The sequence below is a fragment of the Marmota flaviventris genome, chromosome 6, assembly GCF_047511675.1.
Source record: "Marmota flaviventris isolate mMarFla1 chromosome 6, mMarFla1.hap1, whole genome shotgun sequence".
Lineage (NCBI taxonomy): Eukaryota > Metazoa > Chordata > Mammalia > Rodentia > Sciuridae > Marmota > Marmota flaviventris.
Window position 1 is genome coordinate 44,045,877 of NC_092503.1, and position 17,132 is coordinate 44,063,008.

Sequence of the window (17,132 nt, forward strand, 5' to 3'; positions counted from 1 at the left end):
ACAAATCAAACATTAAGAATTGAAACTGATAGAGGTTCATATATGATTTTATTTAAAGCATCAATGGAATATTTAGAATTTGTATCCAAAATTATCTTGATAATTGTCCTGTAATGATGCCCAATGTTGAGATTCCAGAATTCTTGAAATAATTATTTTTAGACAACAGCAGCTAGTAGAGTAGGATGGAGCACTTTGCAAACACTATAAGACCAATGGCTTCTCAGAACACTGACCCAAGCATATTAATCAATCTTTGATGGATACGTTTATTTATTATATAAATGTTTATGGAGTACCAGATACTGTTTTACTGAATACTGGGTACATATATAGCAATGAACAAGGAAAAGTGTATGCCCTCATCTTGTTGGTATCTAGTGGGTTGTCAAACAGTAAAACAAGTATGCAAATAAGATAATTAGGAGGTGATAAATAATGGAACAGAAGTGAATGGGCTGATATGCTAGGACATAAATAAGGATGCCAGCTTTGTGAGTTGTTAGGAAAAGAGCTCTCTTAAAAGGGGTCTTGAAGATAAGAATGAGCCAGGCATGCAAAGAGCCTTGCAGCCAGAGGAGACAGCAAGGGCAACACTCCTGAGAAGTGGCCCTATCTGCTCATTGACAATACAAGTCTCTTCCTACCTACCACTTGGAACACTGTGGTGATATCAATAGATGTAAATTTTAATCTCGGTTGGCTATCTATGTCTAATAGTCAATAAGGGAGAAGTTGAGGTCTTTTTCTGTACTTTGAGAAAGAAAGGAAAATTATCAGGGGGGACACAAGAGAGTAACATATGAAAACATTTAGAGATCAGCGTTTGAAGGTTTTCAAATCCTGCCTTGTGATGCCAGCTGTCGATGTGAGAGTTCCCAGAATCCAAAGATCTTGGTCGGATATAAAAATTGACCCGACCCTTGATGAATGGACAAATTTGGATTGACCAAAAGGAGGCAGTAAAGAGTGTTTCACAATGAGAGGACTGTGTAAATAAAGATGATAAGGTGGACTGAATTTGAAAGAATGCTTGAAACCAGGAAGTCTCAAGAGTACTCTCCACGGGAACAGAAAGTTCATAGGAAGTGTTGAAAGATCAGTAGAGCACTTTTGACAACAAAGGGAATCATTACAGTTTCTTGAACAAGAAAGTAGTATGGTAAAAAGGAGAACATTTGTACTATTAGATAAAAGTTAATTAAAACTAGAGGAAGAATCCTGAGAGGCTGGGTAAGAGAAGCTTTTTTTCTTCTGTTTCATTGTTTCTGGTAATGAGAACATGGCCTTATGCTCATCTCAGAGAGTATGCTGTACACAAGACACGAAGGAGTTGGTGATGACACTTAGTTACTGAAGGGCAATAAGTCAAATGTCAAAATGCCAGCTCTTGAGTCTAAGAAACTGAACAATTATCAGTGAAAGAACTAGGGATGTTTTCTGGGATATTAAATGATCCATGCAGAACTAGAGCAAAAGTGGAAAGTTGAATCTGGGAATATAAATAGGTGATGAAAACTGAGGGCTTAGCTCTTGGGAATGAATACTTACCTGGAAGGTGATAAGAGTAGGTGGCGGGGGAAGATGGGGATTAACAGAGTCAGAAAGATAATAAGCACGTGAGTAGGGAGAATGCACCAACACACCAAAACAGCAGTTGTATAAAGCCAATACAAGAAGGAATTTCAGGCTGTAAATAGAGAAAGTTCTTGAGGAAATACCATTATCATTATCACCGTAAAAATGACAAATAACCTTTTAGAATAATCACTAGGTGTCCCAAGTTTTTTAAATATAATAAAGTATTTATTTCTTTCCATAACCTTTAAAAAGAAAATGCTATCATTATCTCCATTTTACAGATGAAGAAACTTAGGCACAGAGATTAAACAATTTGCCCAAGATTACTCAGTTTGAAGAAGTGGAACTAAGATTCAAACACAGGCATTGTGCCTTCAAAGCTTGAGTCCTTAACTCTCATGCCATATGGTAATACCCAAAATGGTGTTTTAATTACATAGTTTAACTTCTATCTTATGTAAGTGTCTTGAAAAGGAGTTAATTAACAGTTTAAAAAGTTGGGTAGAAACCAGGAAGTCAACAGATGGCTGGACAGTGATTGGATAAATCCTTACAGCAGAAGACACCCTGAAATTCTCTAGGGTGAGGTAGAGAAAGGGAAGGAAGAAGAATGTACCCTTTGATCTATTTTTTCTTTCTCCTCTTCTCCCATAACACTATTAGTTGACGATAAAGGGAATTGTCCACTTTGACAAGAGAAGCGATACTAATTTGTGAGGCGAATGGCACCTTTATTTTATATTTAGCACTTTCTATATACTACAAATATGTGCATCTTTATTTGTGTACAAAGTTTATTTACATTGATTGTCAAAGTTTTAGACTAAAATTATTTGTTTCTTAACCTTCCTTACAAAATGAGAGTTAGATTCCCAAAACCTGAAGTCTAGATAGTAGCCTCAATGTTGGTTTTACTGGATTACCCTCACGGAGTTCAAATCTTGGGTTTTCTCTATTGGGAGGCTCAGGTCTTAGAGCAGGAGCTGTGGACAACTGTGCTGCCCTCTGGAGCAGACAGGCATGCTTTGATAACCACTTTAATCGTGTCTTTCTCATTTCCTGAAGAAGGCCTTTTCATCCATGCCCTTCAGGGCTCCTACCATCTTTCTCACTTCTCCCTTGTTTGAAGAGAAGGCAGAAAAAAACGTTAAATTCTCAGCCTACCAGGCTCACTAAGGAGTGCACCTGCGTGGTACCACAGCTATCACAGGGAGAGCTATGGTAGTCCTTCCTTCAGTGAACGAGGTAATGCCTTTCTTCGGACTTTAAACTCTGAATGGTTATGATCTGATCATTTTTTTATACAGCAAAATAATGTCCAATAGAATTGGCAGCTCAGAAACTTTTCTTATTTTTCCACTTAAACAGAATAAAATTCTTAGCATGACTCTCCATGATTTTGGCCCACATTATGGGTAAAGCCCACCCTTATTTGCAAGTATTCCCCTGTTTGGTCAGGCACGCTGCACTAGTCCGTATTTATTCTGCAGGCTTCTGCTTTCCTTCCTCTGTGCTTAGACTGATCCCACAGGGAGGCTCTCTCTTCCTATTCGTCTCTCCAAGTCTCTAGTAGTATTGGACCCAGTTCAATGGTGCATACACTCCTCATGTAATGTTATCTCCACCACACAGCCTTGCTGAATTCATCTAAACAAGATAAGATTGCATCTCCAGCTCTCATTTTATCTGTTCTAGATAATTATGTGCATATATTATCTTCCCTACTACACTGAGGCAGAATCTGTATCTAATTTAACTATGTATTTTCCATATTACCTACCCCTAACAGAAAGTTAAAGCTACAAGCTCTTAAGAGAACATATACATACTAGTGATAGTACGTCTTTCTAAAACTTCTCCTTTCTCTATGTCCTAATTAATAACTATGCTGAACTGGGTATAGGAACAGATCTCCTGGTTCTCAGTCCAGTACTTACTCTTTGACAATGGTGCTTCTCTTTCTAATACGCACATTGAAATGTGCTTTAGAATCCCCATCCAGGAGCCCCAGACCATAAAAATGAAAATCTGGGGAATGGAGCCCACACATCAGTTGTGTTAAGACCTCCACATGATTCTAATATGCAACCAAGACTAAGAACCCTACAGCTTGAAGGCCCCTGGATCATTTTTTGTACTAGGTAATTTTATTAATTTGAGAAACTTTTCTTTTTTTTTCAGATAAGCAATATTTGAAGTAGAAAAGTACTAAACATAATAGATCATTTTGTTTTGCTTTCAACAGTAGCTTACTTAACTGTTTAACTTTTCAGATTTTTCGAAAGAAAGCAGTGGAACTTGGGGTAAAATTGCTACCTGCATTTCATACTCCCTCTGGAATACCTTGGGCATTGCTGAATATGAAAAGGTAAAACTCTATTTTCAACAACATATTTTAAGGGGAAATGGTTGAGATTGTGGACTAATAAGTAAACTCTAGATGGATTAGTACTTGTGTGATTATAGTGACAAATTGACCCCACTGGACTCTGTCCTTGTGTTGGAAGCTATAAGCTTTTCAGTGTTCCATAGCCTCAGATGGGTCCATCATGTAGAGCATAGCCCCAGCAGGATCATGTAAACCAGACATGATCTGAGGTTTTCACTATTTCATGGAAAGATCACATCAGTGATACTGTCTCTCTCCATAAATATCAGTAGCATCCCACTGTCTTTTAAGTCATCATGAAATTGTTTCACTTCAGAGAAAGCAAATTCCTAAGAGCATTTAGCTACTGGGGATATTACAGAGATAGAACACTGGGAGAAATCAGATTCCCCCAAACAAAGGAGCTGGTAAAACTGACGCTTGGAGCACCTGAGACTTTCCTGCACACCATTGCAAGGAAGAAAGGGGGCTGATTCATTGACCCAGATCAATCCAACCTCTCATCCTCTTTGGGTGGGGAAACCTGGTGTGCCAAGTCCATGAGAATATGGCCCCAAGAAGAAACCTAAATTAAACAACTTTCTAGTATTCTCCCAGGGAGTTGTTTGGGTTTTCACAATAGTTTAAGCATGTCATTTAAGATTCTTAATTTCTTCCTTTCCATGAATTATTAATGGCTTATGGGCCTCTTTGAGATTATAAGGATGATGGTGAAGATTGCCACTATTATTATCATAAAGTATGGTGGGTTCTTTACACTTATTACCACACGTAAGTTTCACAATAGCCCAGTAAGGTCAATACTGTTGTTATCTCCATTTTATTCATAGGGAACTGGAGTCACAGAGAGATTAAGTAATTTGCCTTACATCATACAGTAAGTAAATGGTAGAGCTGTAATATGTATTTAGATGTTTATGTATATACATCGATGCATAAACACAAATGGGTTTCTTAGAAACACCAAAAAAATGAACAGGGTGGTGTGGCAGGATTAATGGACACTTATTCATAATTATTTTTAGTGACATTCTTTCCTGAAGTTAATTATGAAATTGCTGATTATTTTTTTAATAAATAAATCCATGAAAGGTCATGCTTTGTTTTAATTCATCCTGTGCCTTTCTATAAGTGTGTGTTTGTCTGGAGGGTGGGCATGTTGAGGCAGAGGGATGGGGAGTCTCCACACCACTGGGCTTCATTAAACTCATATAGTTCTCTGCTCTATAATGTCTCAGGGTCTGTTTTTCTGAATAGGGCTCATAAAGCTTTTTCTTATCAGCTTGAAATCTTTGCATGTTTTGCTTGTAACAGTAACTTACTTAAGGTAGGACAGAGTCTGAGCTTGGCTTGGAGGCAAGTTGGTGTTTATATGGAGACCCATACATTTTATATTTGGCTCATGTAGACCTTCTCTATTGCATTCCATATCAACAGACTCTGTATTTATAGATAGCATTCTGACCAGAATACCCTTTTCTTATGTAAGGTAAGATCCGGTAACAAAAGCATTGCTCAGTTAACTCACTTTTTCCCCTATCTGCCCTCTGAGAAAAATGATGTGGGTATAGTAGTACATTAAACTAATTGGTTACCAAGAGACCTGCTTCTAGGTAGAGACCTACTTGAGGTCTGTTTTCAGAGCAGTCATTTAAACTCTCCAGTCTTATTTATAAACTAGAAAGTAGGCTCGTTCAGTAGTTCTTTTGTGGGCTTCACGGACTTTCAGATTCCAATGAAATCTATACCTCATCTCATAAAATACAATTTCCTGAGTATACAGATTTGTCCACAATTTCCAAAAGTTAACAGCATCATGGTGCCCCCTAGGACCTGAGAACCTCAGGTTTGAATTCCTAGAGTAATGATAAATCAAGGTTCCTGATGTAGGATTCTGTGGAGCTAATTCCTCTTACTTCCTGAAAGGTAATGAAATCAGATAAAGTCTTACTAAAACTAATAGAGACGGTGTGGGCTAGTTATTTGTATAAGTTGAGTTAGTTATTGTAAGTTGCTGATATTTTATTAGTTCTGGCATCTCTTGAAATAGAGATAAGAAACTGGATTATGTTGAAGTATATTTAACTTTACTTAGTGTTTATTTGTAATAGTCAAGTGGATTGTTCCTTAGCGAAATCTATATTTAGTGTACTGTGAAGATTTTTTTCAGTACATAAGGAATAATTAACTATTAAATTCTAAATCCTTTATTATTTTTCATATCTGTACCTATCACGATATGAACTGTGGTGTGAAAATTTTTTATAATACTTAAGACTTTATGATTAATTTCAAAGATTACAGGAAATTTTTATATGGTGAAAAATAATGGTCGTTTTCATTTATGTATTCTCTGATGTCTTCAAGTTAAACCAGAGGAAATTAGGTAATCCTTGGCAGCTGATATGATATCTTCCTGGCAACTTGAATGAATTTTTTATTATGTGTTTTATTCACCTTTATTCTCGTTTACCAAATAGCAGTGACTTACCCAAATTCACACAATGAGCATTGGCAAGGTTAATAGTAAAGCCCACTAAAATCCTTCCTATCCCTTTGTCCAATCAACTATATTCTTATAATCCAGTCTCCCTTTATCTGCAAGCCTGATTTATTATATTGAGCTCCTTCCTATAAGGAAATAAAATGACATTTCCTATTTATCCACAATATTACTTTTCAAGTGTACATAGATGCTATTTTCTCTGAATCTTTGTGTTTTCACAGTCAAGACCTAGGAATGGGAAGGAGGGGGAGTCTTTTCTAGCTTTTGAAAGCTGTCACTAGCAAAAGTTCCAAAGGAGAAGGGGAAAACATGTCTGGCCAAATCATATGTTCTTAATTACCTTCCCAAAATAAGAGAATGTTAGTGGAAGGATGCCCAAGGTGGTGGCATGGAGGGTACTTTTTAGGCTAGAAATATATTCACTGTGAGCTGGCTTTGACTCTCAGCAAGAAAGATGATAGGAGGGACACTGAATATATATAATATCATATTCAATTTTTAAAATCATTATGATTTTACCAATACCTGTATTTCAACAAAAATATGAACTTCCTGGTATTATTTGTTCACATACCTCTAATGTTCTGATTTTTTCTCTAAAGATAATTAACATCTTTACTTTTTCTTTGTCAAAAACAAGCCTTTCTTTGAGTTCCTGGCATGATAACAGTTCTGTTCTAAGTCCTGGGAAGATTTTCTCTTTCTCTTCATTTTGCTCAAAAAGATAACAGGCATGTTCTTTCCCTCAGGGGATTCACAGCCTAGTTGATAAAGTAGAATATATACTTAATATGTCTTATTTTACATTCACATATGTAATTGACAAATGTAAGGTAGTCTGTTCCAGTAAAAGATAATAAATGCTCACTGGGTTGAATTTAAAACAAGCAGGGGAAGTTTATATGTTTGGAGTCAAAATACCAATAAGAGGAATTGGACTTCCATATTTGTGCAAACTGAAATATACAGAGAACCTAAATAATGTGTCATATGCTACCTTAGGAACTCTGTCCCAAAATCTGTTCAGAAAAAATATTTTTAAATTTTCTCTTCTGCTGAATCTATAATAAATTCTTAATTTAAGAGCATCCATATTAAGTTATAAGTTAACTAAAATTGTGATTTAATAGCAAGTGGTCATTTGATAGGCATGGTGTTACAGACAGTGTCAACCAGGCAAATATGCCCACTTCACCTGTACAGTTATAGAATGAAGATGCTTAGGATATGTAATGTCTCTGATAAAAGAGAACCATTGCCTTTCTAACAGATTAGATTTTGATATAACTCAATTTCTCTAATGTGAAAATGTCAGAGATTGATGTCTGATCTTGTTACTACTATTAGCAAGAGGCCCTGTGCAGTTTTTTCTCTAACTGCAGAAAAAGTCACCTCTGTGGTTTGTAAAATCAAGCATTTCCCCATTTCCATATTTCCAGGTAGAATGCAAGCCTGGTGTAAAGTAGACTTAGATTAGATTTTGGACTTTCTAAAGTGTGTTCTTAATTTAAAATAATGTAGTTAATGTTCCCATTATTCATTTCTATCACAAAGCATACAATGTGGGCATTCCTAATAATTATTCTGTCTTTCTTGATAAATGACTTAGTTTTAGCTAGGTACTGTTTTATCACTTGTTCTGTTGTGGTTTTTTCTGAACTGCCACTTGCCTGGTGGTTATATTAAGTTAAGAACTGTCTAGAGTGTGTGCTTTTATTGCACATATTGAGGCATGTGCCAGGCCTGGCCTATCTCCATTCAGATTCTCATTAGTCAGCAAGGTGATGAATGAGGCCCATCCCCCTCACCTGTTTTTATTTCCTTCTTGGCAAAGTTTTATTTACTGATTATTCTAATTATCTGACAACAATACATACTGTGTCATTAGTTACACGGAAGCTCATTTTATTATAATTGCAAAGTCCTTTACCTGAACAGGGCCTTATTAAGAGCAGTACATGGCTTTTAATAGTGAAAGATTATCCTGTGTGAAGTGTACACAGTGTATATATTTAAACAAAAGGTGATAGACTTCTTATTGGGATTTTAATATCTTGGTGGTATAAAGTGCTAAAATATTAAATTGTAGTAGGTTAGTTTTAATTGACACAAACAAGAAGAGCCAGTTTAATGGATTAAATATTTTTAAAGTATTTTCCATATATCTACATTAATAAATTTCTACATTATTAAATCTGCTAACCATTTCCAAAGTTTCTGATTTCAAATTTGAAGGAAATATATGTTTTAAGATGAAACAGAAAACAATTCCATACTTTCACATCATAGGAATAGTATTAAAATATTAATAAACAAATTTCCTGAGCATAAGTAGATCAAACTGACTTAATGATTTGTTAGTATTCAAGAGGCAAAAAATACCCCTTAATTACCCCAAAAATGTTCTAAAGCCTGTGATGTAAGTCTGAATGTAAAATCAGAGCCTCAGCTTACATTTTATGTTTTATTTATATATTTCACAGATCTGAATTCTTATTCAAAGATAAGTTTACCAACTCAGAAAAGTAAAAAGAGAAGTTATAGTCTTGCCGCTATCTTAAGCTAAACTTTTCATGGGTTCTTTTACCTCTGGAATCCTTTTATCCTCTGAATTAGACATTTTGTTATATTGGATTTCCCTCTTTTATTTTTTTTTCATTTGTACTTTTTCTGGAAATGGTAATCAATCATACTTTACATTTCAAAAATGACAGGCCAGAGTTATTAATATCAGACCTTTGAACAGGTTTCCTCTCAAGGTTCGGTTTTGTTTACCCCATTACTGCCCGCACAGGCCACAGTTAGTGGGAAAGGAATCAGGCTTAATTAGGAAAAGCTTGCTAATAGGGGAGATGGCCAGACACTCATCCTAAAGGCCATTTCAAAGAATTCAGTACCTGAAAGGGTTTTTTTATGGGGAGAGAAAAAAGCAGGAAAGTGAGTCAGTTAACAGGTGTGCATTGAGCTGCAGATATTCAAAGGTGTTTTCCTTTCTCTTAGTAGGGCAGCCCTGTAAGTTTGCCCTTAGTGGGGCAACCTTCTGCTCCTGAGCCAGTTTATAAGCATTTAAAGGAACCACAGTATTTTCATGCAAGTTAAACATTGTTCTTTGTGATTATCAAATACTTTGATATTATTTGAAGACCATCAGGTGTTCCAGGTTCTGAAAAACTAAAGATTACTGATTAGGAAGTCCAGGAGACTAATGTTTTTTTTTTTTGTTTGTTTGTTTTTCTCTTCGGTCCTTTTTACTGGACTAGTTGACTATAGTAGTTAATGTGTCAGCCTCTCAAAGTGGGGATGTCTTTTAAAGATAAGCTTTTTGTGGTCTGGGGTTGTGGCTCAGTGGTAGAGCGCTTGCCTTGAGTGTGGGAGGCCCTGGGTTCAATCCTCAGCACCACATAAAGTAAATAAATAAGTGAAGTAAAGGTATAAAAAAAAGATAAACTTTTTGTCCTGTCAAAGTTGTAATGCTGAGCAAAGGGAAAAACAGAATAACTTTACAAGGGGGAATTTTCAAAATCTCAAGTAGGGTAGTGTTAAAAACAAAATGGTACAGACATTACTGTTGTGATATTATCATAGTTAAAGCTCTACTTATTAACACTGTCAGTATAAATTTAAACCATGGATAATTGACTATCAGAGTTTGCCTTCTCATAGTGAAGCTAAAACAACAGCAATATGGCATCTATCCTGATGACCTCACAAGGCTTTGTTGAAAATGTAATTGAATAATACCTTGAAAAAAAACATTGTAGAGTGTCAGGAAATAAATGCGTGTTGGGTTTATTCTTTATGGTCTTATTGTCAATATTTGACTATAAAATAATATATACAGATATGGCCTGTGAAAATGAAGGAGTTAAGGATGTGCCATCTCAAAACATGCCACATTATTATATTGGTTATTTCAAGCTGAATTCACCCAAAGAACTGTAAGTGCACAAGGGCCATTTGACCTGTTCTTTCCTACATGCAGATTCTTTTGAGAAGGTATGCCCTTCCCTTGCAGGCAAGAAAATAACCTTCATCACAAAGAGACTGGCAATCTGAATAAATAAGCTCTTTGGAATAAACTGATATATCATTCACCCGATATATCTCTCAGTGACACCCCTAGAATTTACTGCCCTCATCCAGTGATCCTTGTATCCTATTATTACTTCACAAATTTGTTGGTCCCTGTTTAAAAAGTATGAAAGTATCTTGCTTTGGTCATTGTGCCAGACTAAATGTCATGTGATTCCCATATACATATGAAATCCATAAAACTTGTCCTTGTATGCTTTTCTCCTGTTAATCAGCCTTATATTAATTTGGTTCCTAAATCCAGCCAGAGAGCTCACATAAGAACTAAGGCAGAGGAGGAAGAGGATCTCTCCTTCCCCTGTAATAAAATTGTAGATTGCTAGAACTAACTTGGTGCTAATGTCCTTTCAGTAGTCTTCAGCTATTAGGCCATCAATGCCCCTAACCTATTCTCAAGCTGAGTTCTATATTCTTAAGCCAATAAGGGAGATAGTATTGGTAGAACTGACTAGAAATATGGAGTACGCGTCCGAGGTCTATATAGAATGATGTGGTTTTGTGCACAAGCTTTTATTGTTTTTCTTTAATTATTATTTTGGATCCAGCATGTAGGGTTAAAACTGAATTTACTCTATAAAATTACATTTACTGGTGAATTATCCGTTCTAGAAATTAGAGCTGTGCAATCTATGAGATTTTAAAGTATGTGAGGCAATAAAAGGTTATGTTCTTTTTTAAAGTCCAGCAGGCTAGCTAATGCCTAATTATTATGGTACAAACTCAGTCTGAAGAACTGGGTGCATTCCTGCTATAAACATCCACATAGCCCTATTTTCTTATTCTTAGGCTATGCTGCTTCTACTAAATGTCTAACCACTGTGGTCACTTTACATCAGTGATTTTCAACCTTCCCAGTACTTTGAAATAATAGAGAAATTAATATATATATATATATATATATATATATATATATATATATATATATATATATATGTGTGTGTGTGTGTGTGTGTGTGTGTGTGTGTATCCATATATATATATGTATATATATATACATATATATATGTATGTATACACACACAAAAAAATATTGCTGCATCCCTCATCCCTTTTCTTCCAATCTGTTTCAACTGATTTGGGGGTTGGGTCCTGGTATTTATTTAAAGTATCCCTGTTATTCACAATTTGCTGATTCCCCCTCAAAAAGGGAGACCCCCAAAGCAGGATCTTTTACATTCAGTGTCACAAATACAAACACTTGGGACCACTGAGTTCTAACAGCACAAGTTGAGGTAGTGGCCAGAGAATGGAGAAGCAGGAGACCAGTTTCCAGATAAGCCTCTCAACCCAATGGAGATGAAATCATAGATATGGGGGGGAGGGGGAATGAGACAGAAGAACAGGCTAATAAAGGGGAGAAATATTCATGTATTTTCATAGATGGGGATTTTCCAGAGCTCAGGCACAACCCCTTTTTTCTCTCTTTATGGTCTCATGCTTCCCATCCTGGTGGCAGTTAGGTGTGTCACGTAGTGTAGAAATTAGATTATAATGATGTGAGAAATTATCTGGTGGTCACTCTCAGCCATCTTAGATCCAACTGGTTTGGTCTAGTCTACTTGAAGGAAAATTTCTGGTCTTCAGGTGTCCTGTCTTCAAAGACAAGCAAGATTAGAAATTCTAATCAAGTAGAGTAGTTCTGCTAGACCAGGTAGGCAGTACACTGGGTAACATCCCAGAGTGTTCTAATATTCAACAAGGGTTAGAATCACGACTTTAGGGTTAATATTTATATGCCAAGGAGAGCTTCATTTCTTCCTCACCTTTGAAAACTTTCCACCATCCTTGATGGTCAATTTAATTATTGAAATATAACAATATCAGAAAATTAGTTTGTAAATACCCAACTTTAGGAGAACAATGTTTTTCAAACTTGGACAGTATCTGAGAATTTCTGGAGAGCTTGTTGAAACCTATATTACTACATCCTATACAAAGAGTTTCTGATTTGGTCAGGTTTTAGTAAGGTTTTATAGTTGCTCTTCTAATCAGATCCCCACTAATGCAGAAGCCTCTGCTGCTGCTGATCCAAGACCACACTTTGAGCAGTATTGTAATAAGAAATGACTGAGTCATCAGCTGGTGGCTCACTCCTATAACCCCAGCTACTCAGGAGGCTAAGGCAGGAAGATTGCAAGTATAGGGCCAGCTGGGGAACTTAGATCCTATCTCAAGCAAAATTTATGAAGAAAAGACAAGACTGAGTCATCTGCGTTCTTTATATCTTATATGTCTTAGCTGCTCAGTGAGGCAGCTAACTCCACTGTTAGGAAGGTGGCACCTGGGTATATTCTTTTGGTCATTAATTATACTTTTGTTAATGACTATGCAAAGTTTCCACTTAAGTTGAAGCAGTTTGTTGCTGCTTCTGAAAAGCCACTAATTCCGAACATTAATTACCTTAAAATAATTTACATGTTCTTTTTTCCCCTTGTACTTCTTTTTTTCTTCAACCTAATGAGACTAGAAAACCAACTTTGAGCCATCCTAGCATAAAGAAAACAAAAAGGTATTTTTAATTAAGAACTTGAGGGTAACTGTTTAAAAGCAAAGCCATTTCAATAAAACCATATTTGTGGCTTCAGGCAGAGTAACTTTATTATAAGCAGCAGGGGACCTGGCTCCATAACTTAAGGTACTACACAAGCCAAAGAAGAGGCAAGGTTTATCTTCCCTCCAGATGAGTAGGAGGAAGCGAAGGCCTCTTCTGAGATCACTTAACCCTCTCACTAAACCTTGGATCACTGTGTCCACCATGCACTCAGCATATTGACCAAACTAAAGGCATTTACTTATTGCAAGCAGACAGATAGCAACACTTATTTAAATGCTCTTTGTTATAGCCTCCATTATGAAGAGGTAAGCAATGAACAGTTTGAACAGAGAATATTTTGATGTTATTCGTCATGCACTATAATGCAGTTATAGTGAAAAAGCTTCGGGATTCCGAAGTACCTTCCTTGCTTCTCACTTCCCTGGTCATGATTGAAGTTAACACCCAGGTAGATGAGATTTTAAAGTATCTTTTTATTCTATGGAAGAAAAAACAGACCACATCTGCTTCTAAACACTGGCTCTGGGATTCTCATTTCTTCTGCATCTTGCCCTCGGAATTCCACCTGCACAGACATCTTCTGTGCTTGTGATTGGCAAGGGAAGAAAATTGAAATGTGAATGGAGTGGCCTAGTTGATGGATCCCTCAACCATGAATTAGATATTTTAAAATATTTTTCTACACTTTCATAAGCTCCTATATTTTAAGGGTAAATTGTAGCATATGAATAATAAGTGCAGGAATTTGTCAAAGGTGATGTGCAGATAATTGAAAACCAATCTATCCCAAGAAGGTTACTTAAATCCTTTTTTAAAAAATTACTGGTGATATGTGGGAAGTCTGTTAATGCTACCAGAGTTCTAGACCAGAGGCCCAACTCTGCAGGTCCCAACAAATAAGATCTAGCCACTTGCCCCAAAAACCAAGTGGAAAAAATAATAGTAAAAAGCAGGAAAAGAACTTTAATCATAGTGTAGCTATTCTATAAAGACAAAGGGGACCAGCATTTCCAGCCCTGTCTTCCAGGGAATACATCCATGAGCTTCTGAGTTACATAGATAAAGGGGGAGCCAGTCTTGGTCAGACTGTGATCTGGTTGATCATTCTCTCAGGATTAGTCATCCAAGGCCTCATCTGATACACAAAAGTTGCCATTACCTGGGGTTAGTTTGAACTGAGCACAAGATGTTTATCAATCAGATCTGTTCTTCCTGGAATTCAAGGTGACTGACAATAGCAAAGAAGATATACAAAATGGAGGCAGAGACGCCAAATGTTTTATCCTGCTTTTAGTTACCCATTGAACATTTGTAGACCCATGTAAAGAGTCTAAGTTCTTATTACATTAAGAGACCTTCCTCATGCTTCAATTTGGGGCAGATAGAACCTTAGTACAAAGTACATGGGATTGAATTGTTAAATTTGACCATTGCTTTCCCCACAGTATCTAGCACTCTTTAAACAGTTAACTCACTAGGAAATTTTTATATACAAACCATTATAGGTATTCGAATGCAGTGAACTAAGTTTTTCAAATGTACAGAACTAAGATTTTATAGATTCAGCTTTGTTCACTCCATTCACACAATTGGTAGCAAATCAGCCTTAGCAATTTAAAATTTATGCTGTGTACAGAACTTAGATTAGGGACAAGTCAGAACACATAAATTCATACACCACCTTTGCAGGCCAGCAATGGAATAATCTCTTCAAGGAATTGACTTCCCCAGGTTTTTAATGAGCCAGCAATCAATTTTCCTGTGATTGATCTCAAGACCAGGCTTCTGTTGTTAGTGTGGGGCCAACCTTTCAAATATCTAATTAATAAAATTTAAAAGTTTATGAAGTAGTTTGAATAGATATTTGAAAATCAGCCCAGGTATCAAGGCACTTTACCAGCCCTTATAATTGTTAATCATTGTAAATATTCAACTTAATACATTGAATCTGAGTGGGAGTTGGAAGGTCAATATAAAATATTTAGACTACAGCCAATAATTTTTAAAAGCCTCCCAGTCTCAGTGGTACATTAACCACTCCAGGTTTCTTCCTTGTGCCATAATAGCTATAGTGGATCTCTTCTGGAAAATGGGATGAACAATAATTGATTGCAGTCTCTTATTAACTGGAGAAGGAAAGTGATGGAGCAGTACTAAGAATTAATTGTAATTTACGAATCTGGAAATTAATGTGCAGCTGGGCATGAGTACAGGCAGTGCAATTTGGTGATTTAGCAATCATGACAAATTATCTTCATCTGTAAGGTGGAGAGTTGTTAGAGTTCCTTTATTCAGTTTTTAGTAGCAGACGCAGCTTCAGGAAGACTTTATACGAATGCTCATGTTGCCCTTTTGTCCTGAAAATGTCAGTTGGAACTTAGTATTATTAATTAAATATCACTTTCCCTCTTTGTCATGTCATGCTATAGTTTTTATAGAACATTTGTACAAAACAGTGATTACTGGTAATTGACCTGCATATGTTGAATAATCTTAAAATGCGACTGAGAGTTTAATGTACCTTGTAAATTGAGAGGCTTCCAATTAAGTCAAGTTCTTAAGATAATCACTTTCAAAACTAATCAAGTAATAGGACATTAGTAAAGTTCTTATTGACTTAATTGTGACAAATTAATAAACAGATCCAGTGCAATTACTACAATGGCTTTATCAGTGAACAGTTTTCCAAAATTTAAGCATAAATCGGTGCTGCACACCCCCCCAAAGTAAAACAAAAATTAAATAAGCCATTTTAAGGTTGGTATAATTTCTAATAGCTGTGTTTGAAAGCTCTTAGAAGTTTGGATTTTTTTGTGTGTTTCTTTTAAAATATCATTACCTTTGTTTATTTCAAAGGTCAGTGAATCTACTTTCTGAGCCCTTAGAGCACATGACTTTACAAGAGACCTTTCATATGCTTTGGACAAGACTGTTACCTCTTATGTGTTCTCTCATCTCGGCTTTTTATGCCCTGTGCCACTGTATTGGTGCATCTTCTCTCTGTTGAGAGCTATAGAATGTCTTCTGCTCTCTGTCCCCAAGAGCTATCCCCATGGTATGTTTTTATACCTGGTAGGCACTCTGAAAATGGACATTGGAAAGTGAGTGGATTGTGAATTAAGATTTGCCATAATTTTTAAATATTTGACAGTGCCAATTTCCATAACTGGGCTGATTGTATTTAAGAGAGATCAGCAGAAACAAAGGTCAGCAGAAAAAGCAGGGATATAAATCAAAACATATCAAACTCGTGTGTGTGTGTGTGTGTGTGTGTGTGTGTGTGTGTAAGATGCTGTTTTATTGAATATAACTTTCTTAACTGTGATCACAAGTCCTCTCTGAAAATTGGCCCTTATAACTTTGTTAAAGTAGACTTAATAAGTAGTATCAGTTTTACAAATATAATGCTTATGATAGAATCTAGAAATCTGAGAATCTGGAGAGTGAGATCATTGGGATCGAAAAGAATAGATAGCTGTGTAATTGCAGGCCCCCAGATGGGTCAGTGCCTGCTTGCTACCCCTTTATATCTCCAGAAATCATCATGGAGCCATCTTCACCACTTATGATTGAGTCATATGTCAGGATGCATGGGTTTTCTAGTAAAGAAGTGTGTGCATGTGCGTGTGTATGTGTGTGTGTGTGTGTGTGTGTGATGTATACACACATTTGTAATTCTAATGGTTCTCTATGTATTCTGTTTATAACGCACAGTCCTCCGCAAACAAGGAAGCATTATAGAGTCCTAGTAGTAATTGTCATCATCTGGGACAACAAAGGAAAGTACACAATGAAGCAACCCAGCTGAAGAAGGATGATTTTAAATTATCAGAATACCCTAAAATGAGACTGAAATAAGGACTAAAGTTACAGCAATTTTCCTAATTTTAAAGTATTTAATTGCAGTTCTTAAATTTATTAGGAAAAAAGAGAATGTTAATACTGTATAAGTGGAGCACTTTTAGCCATTTATTTATATGTGAATCACTATAACTGGTTTCATGATGAAA

General features: G+C 36.1%; 1 protein-coding gene across 2 annotated transcripts in view; it reads left to right on the plus strand.

Annotated features, from left to right (window-relative positions):
- Positions 1-17,132, plus strand: part of Man1a1 (mannosidase alpha class 1A member 1) — a 167,857-nt gene that overhangs the window by 87,716 nt on the left and 63,009 nt on the right. For both annotated transcript variants that reach the window (XM_071613068.1, XM_027953031.2), the window contains exon 6: positions 3,855-3,949. In XM_071613068.1, the coding sequence (XP_071469169.1) occupies positions 3,855-3,949 (95 nt within the window). The remainder of the gene's footprint in view (positions 1-3,854; positions 3,950-17,132) is intronic.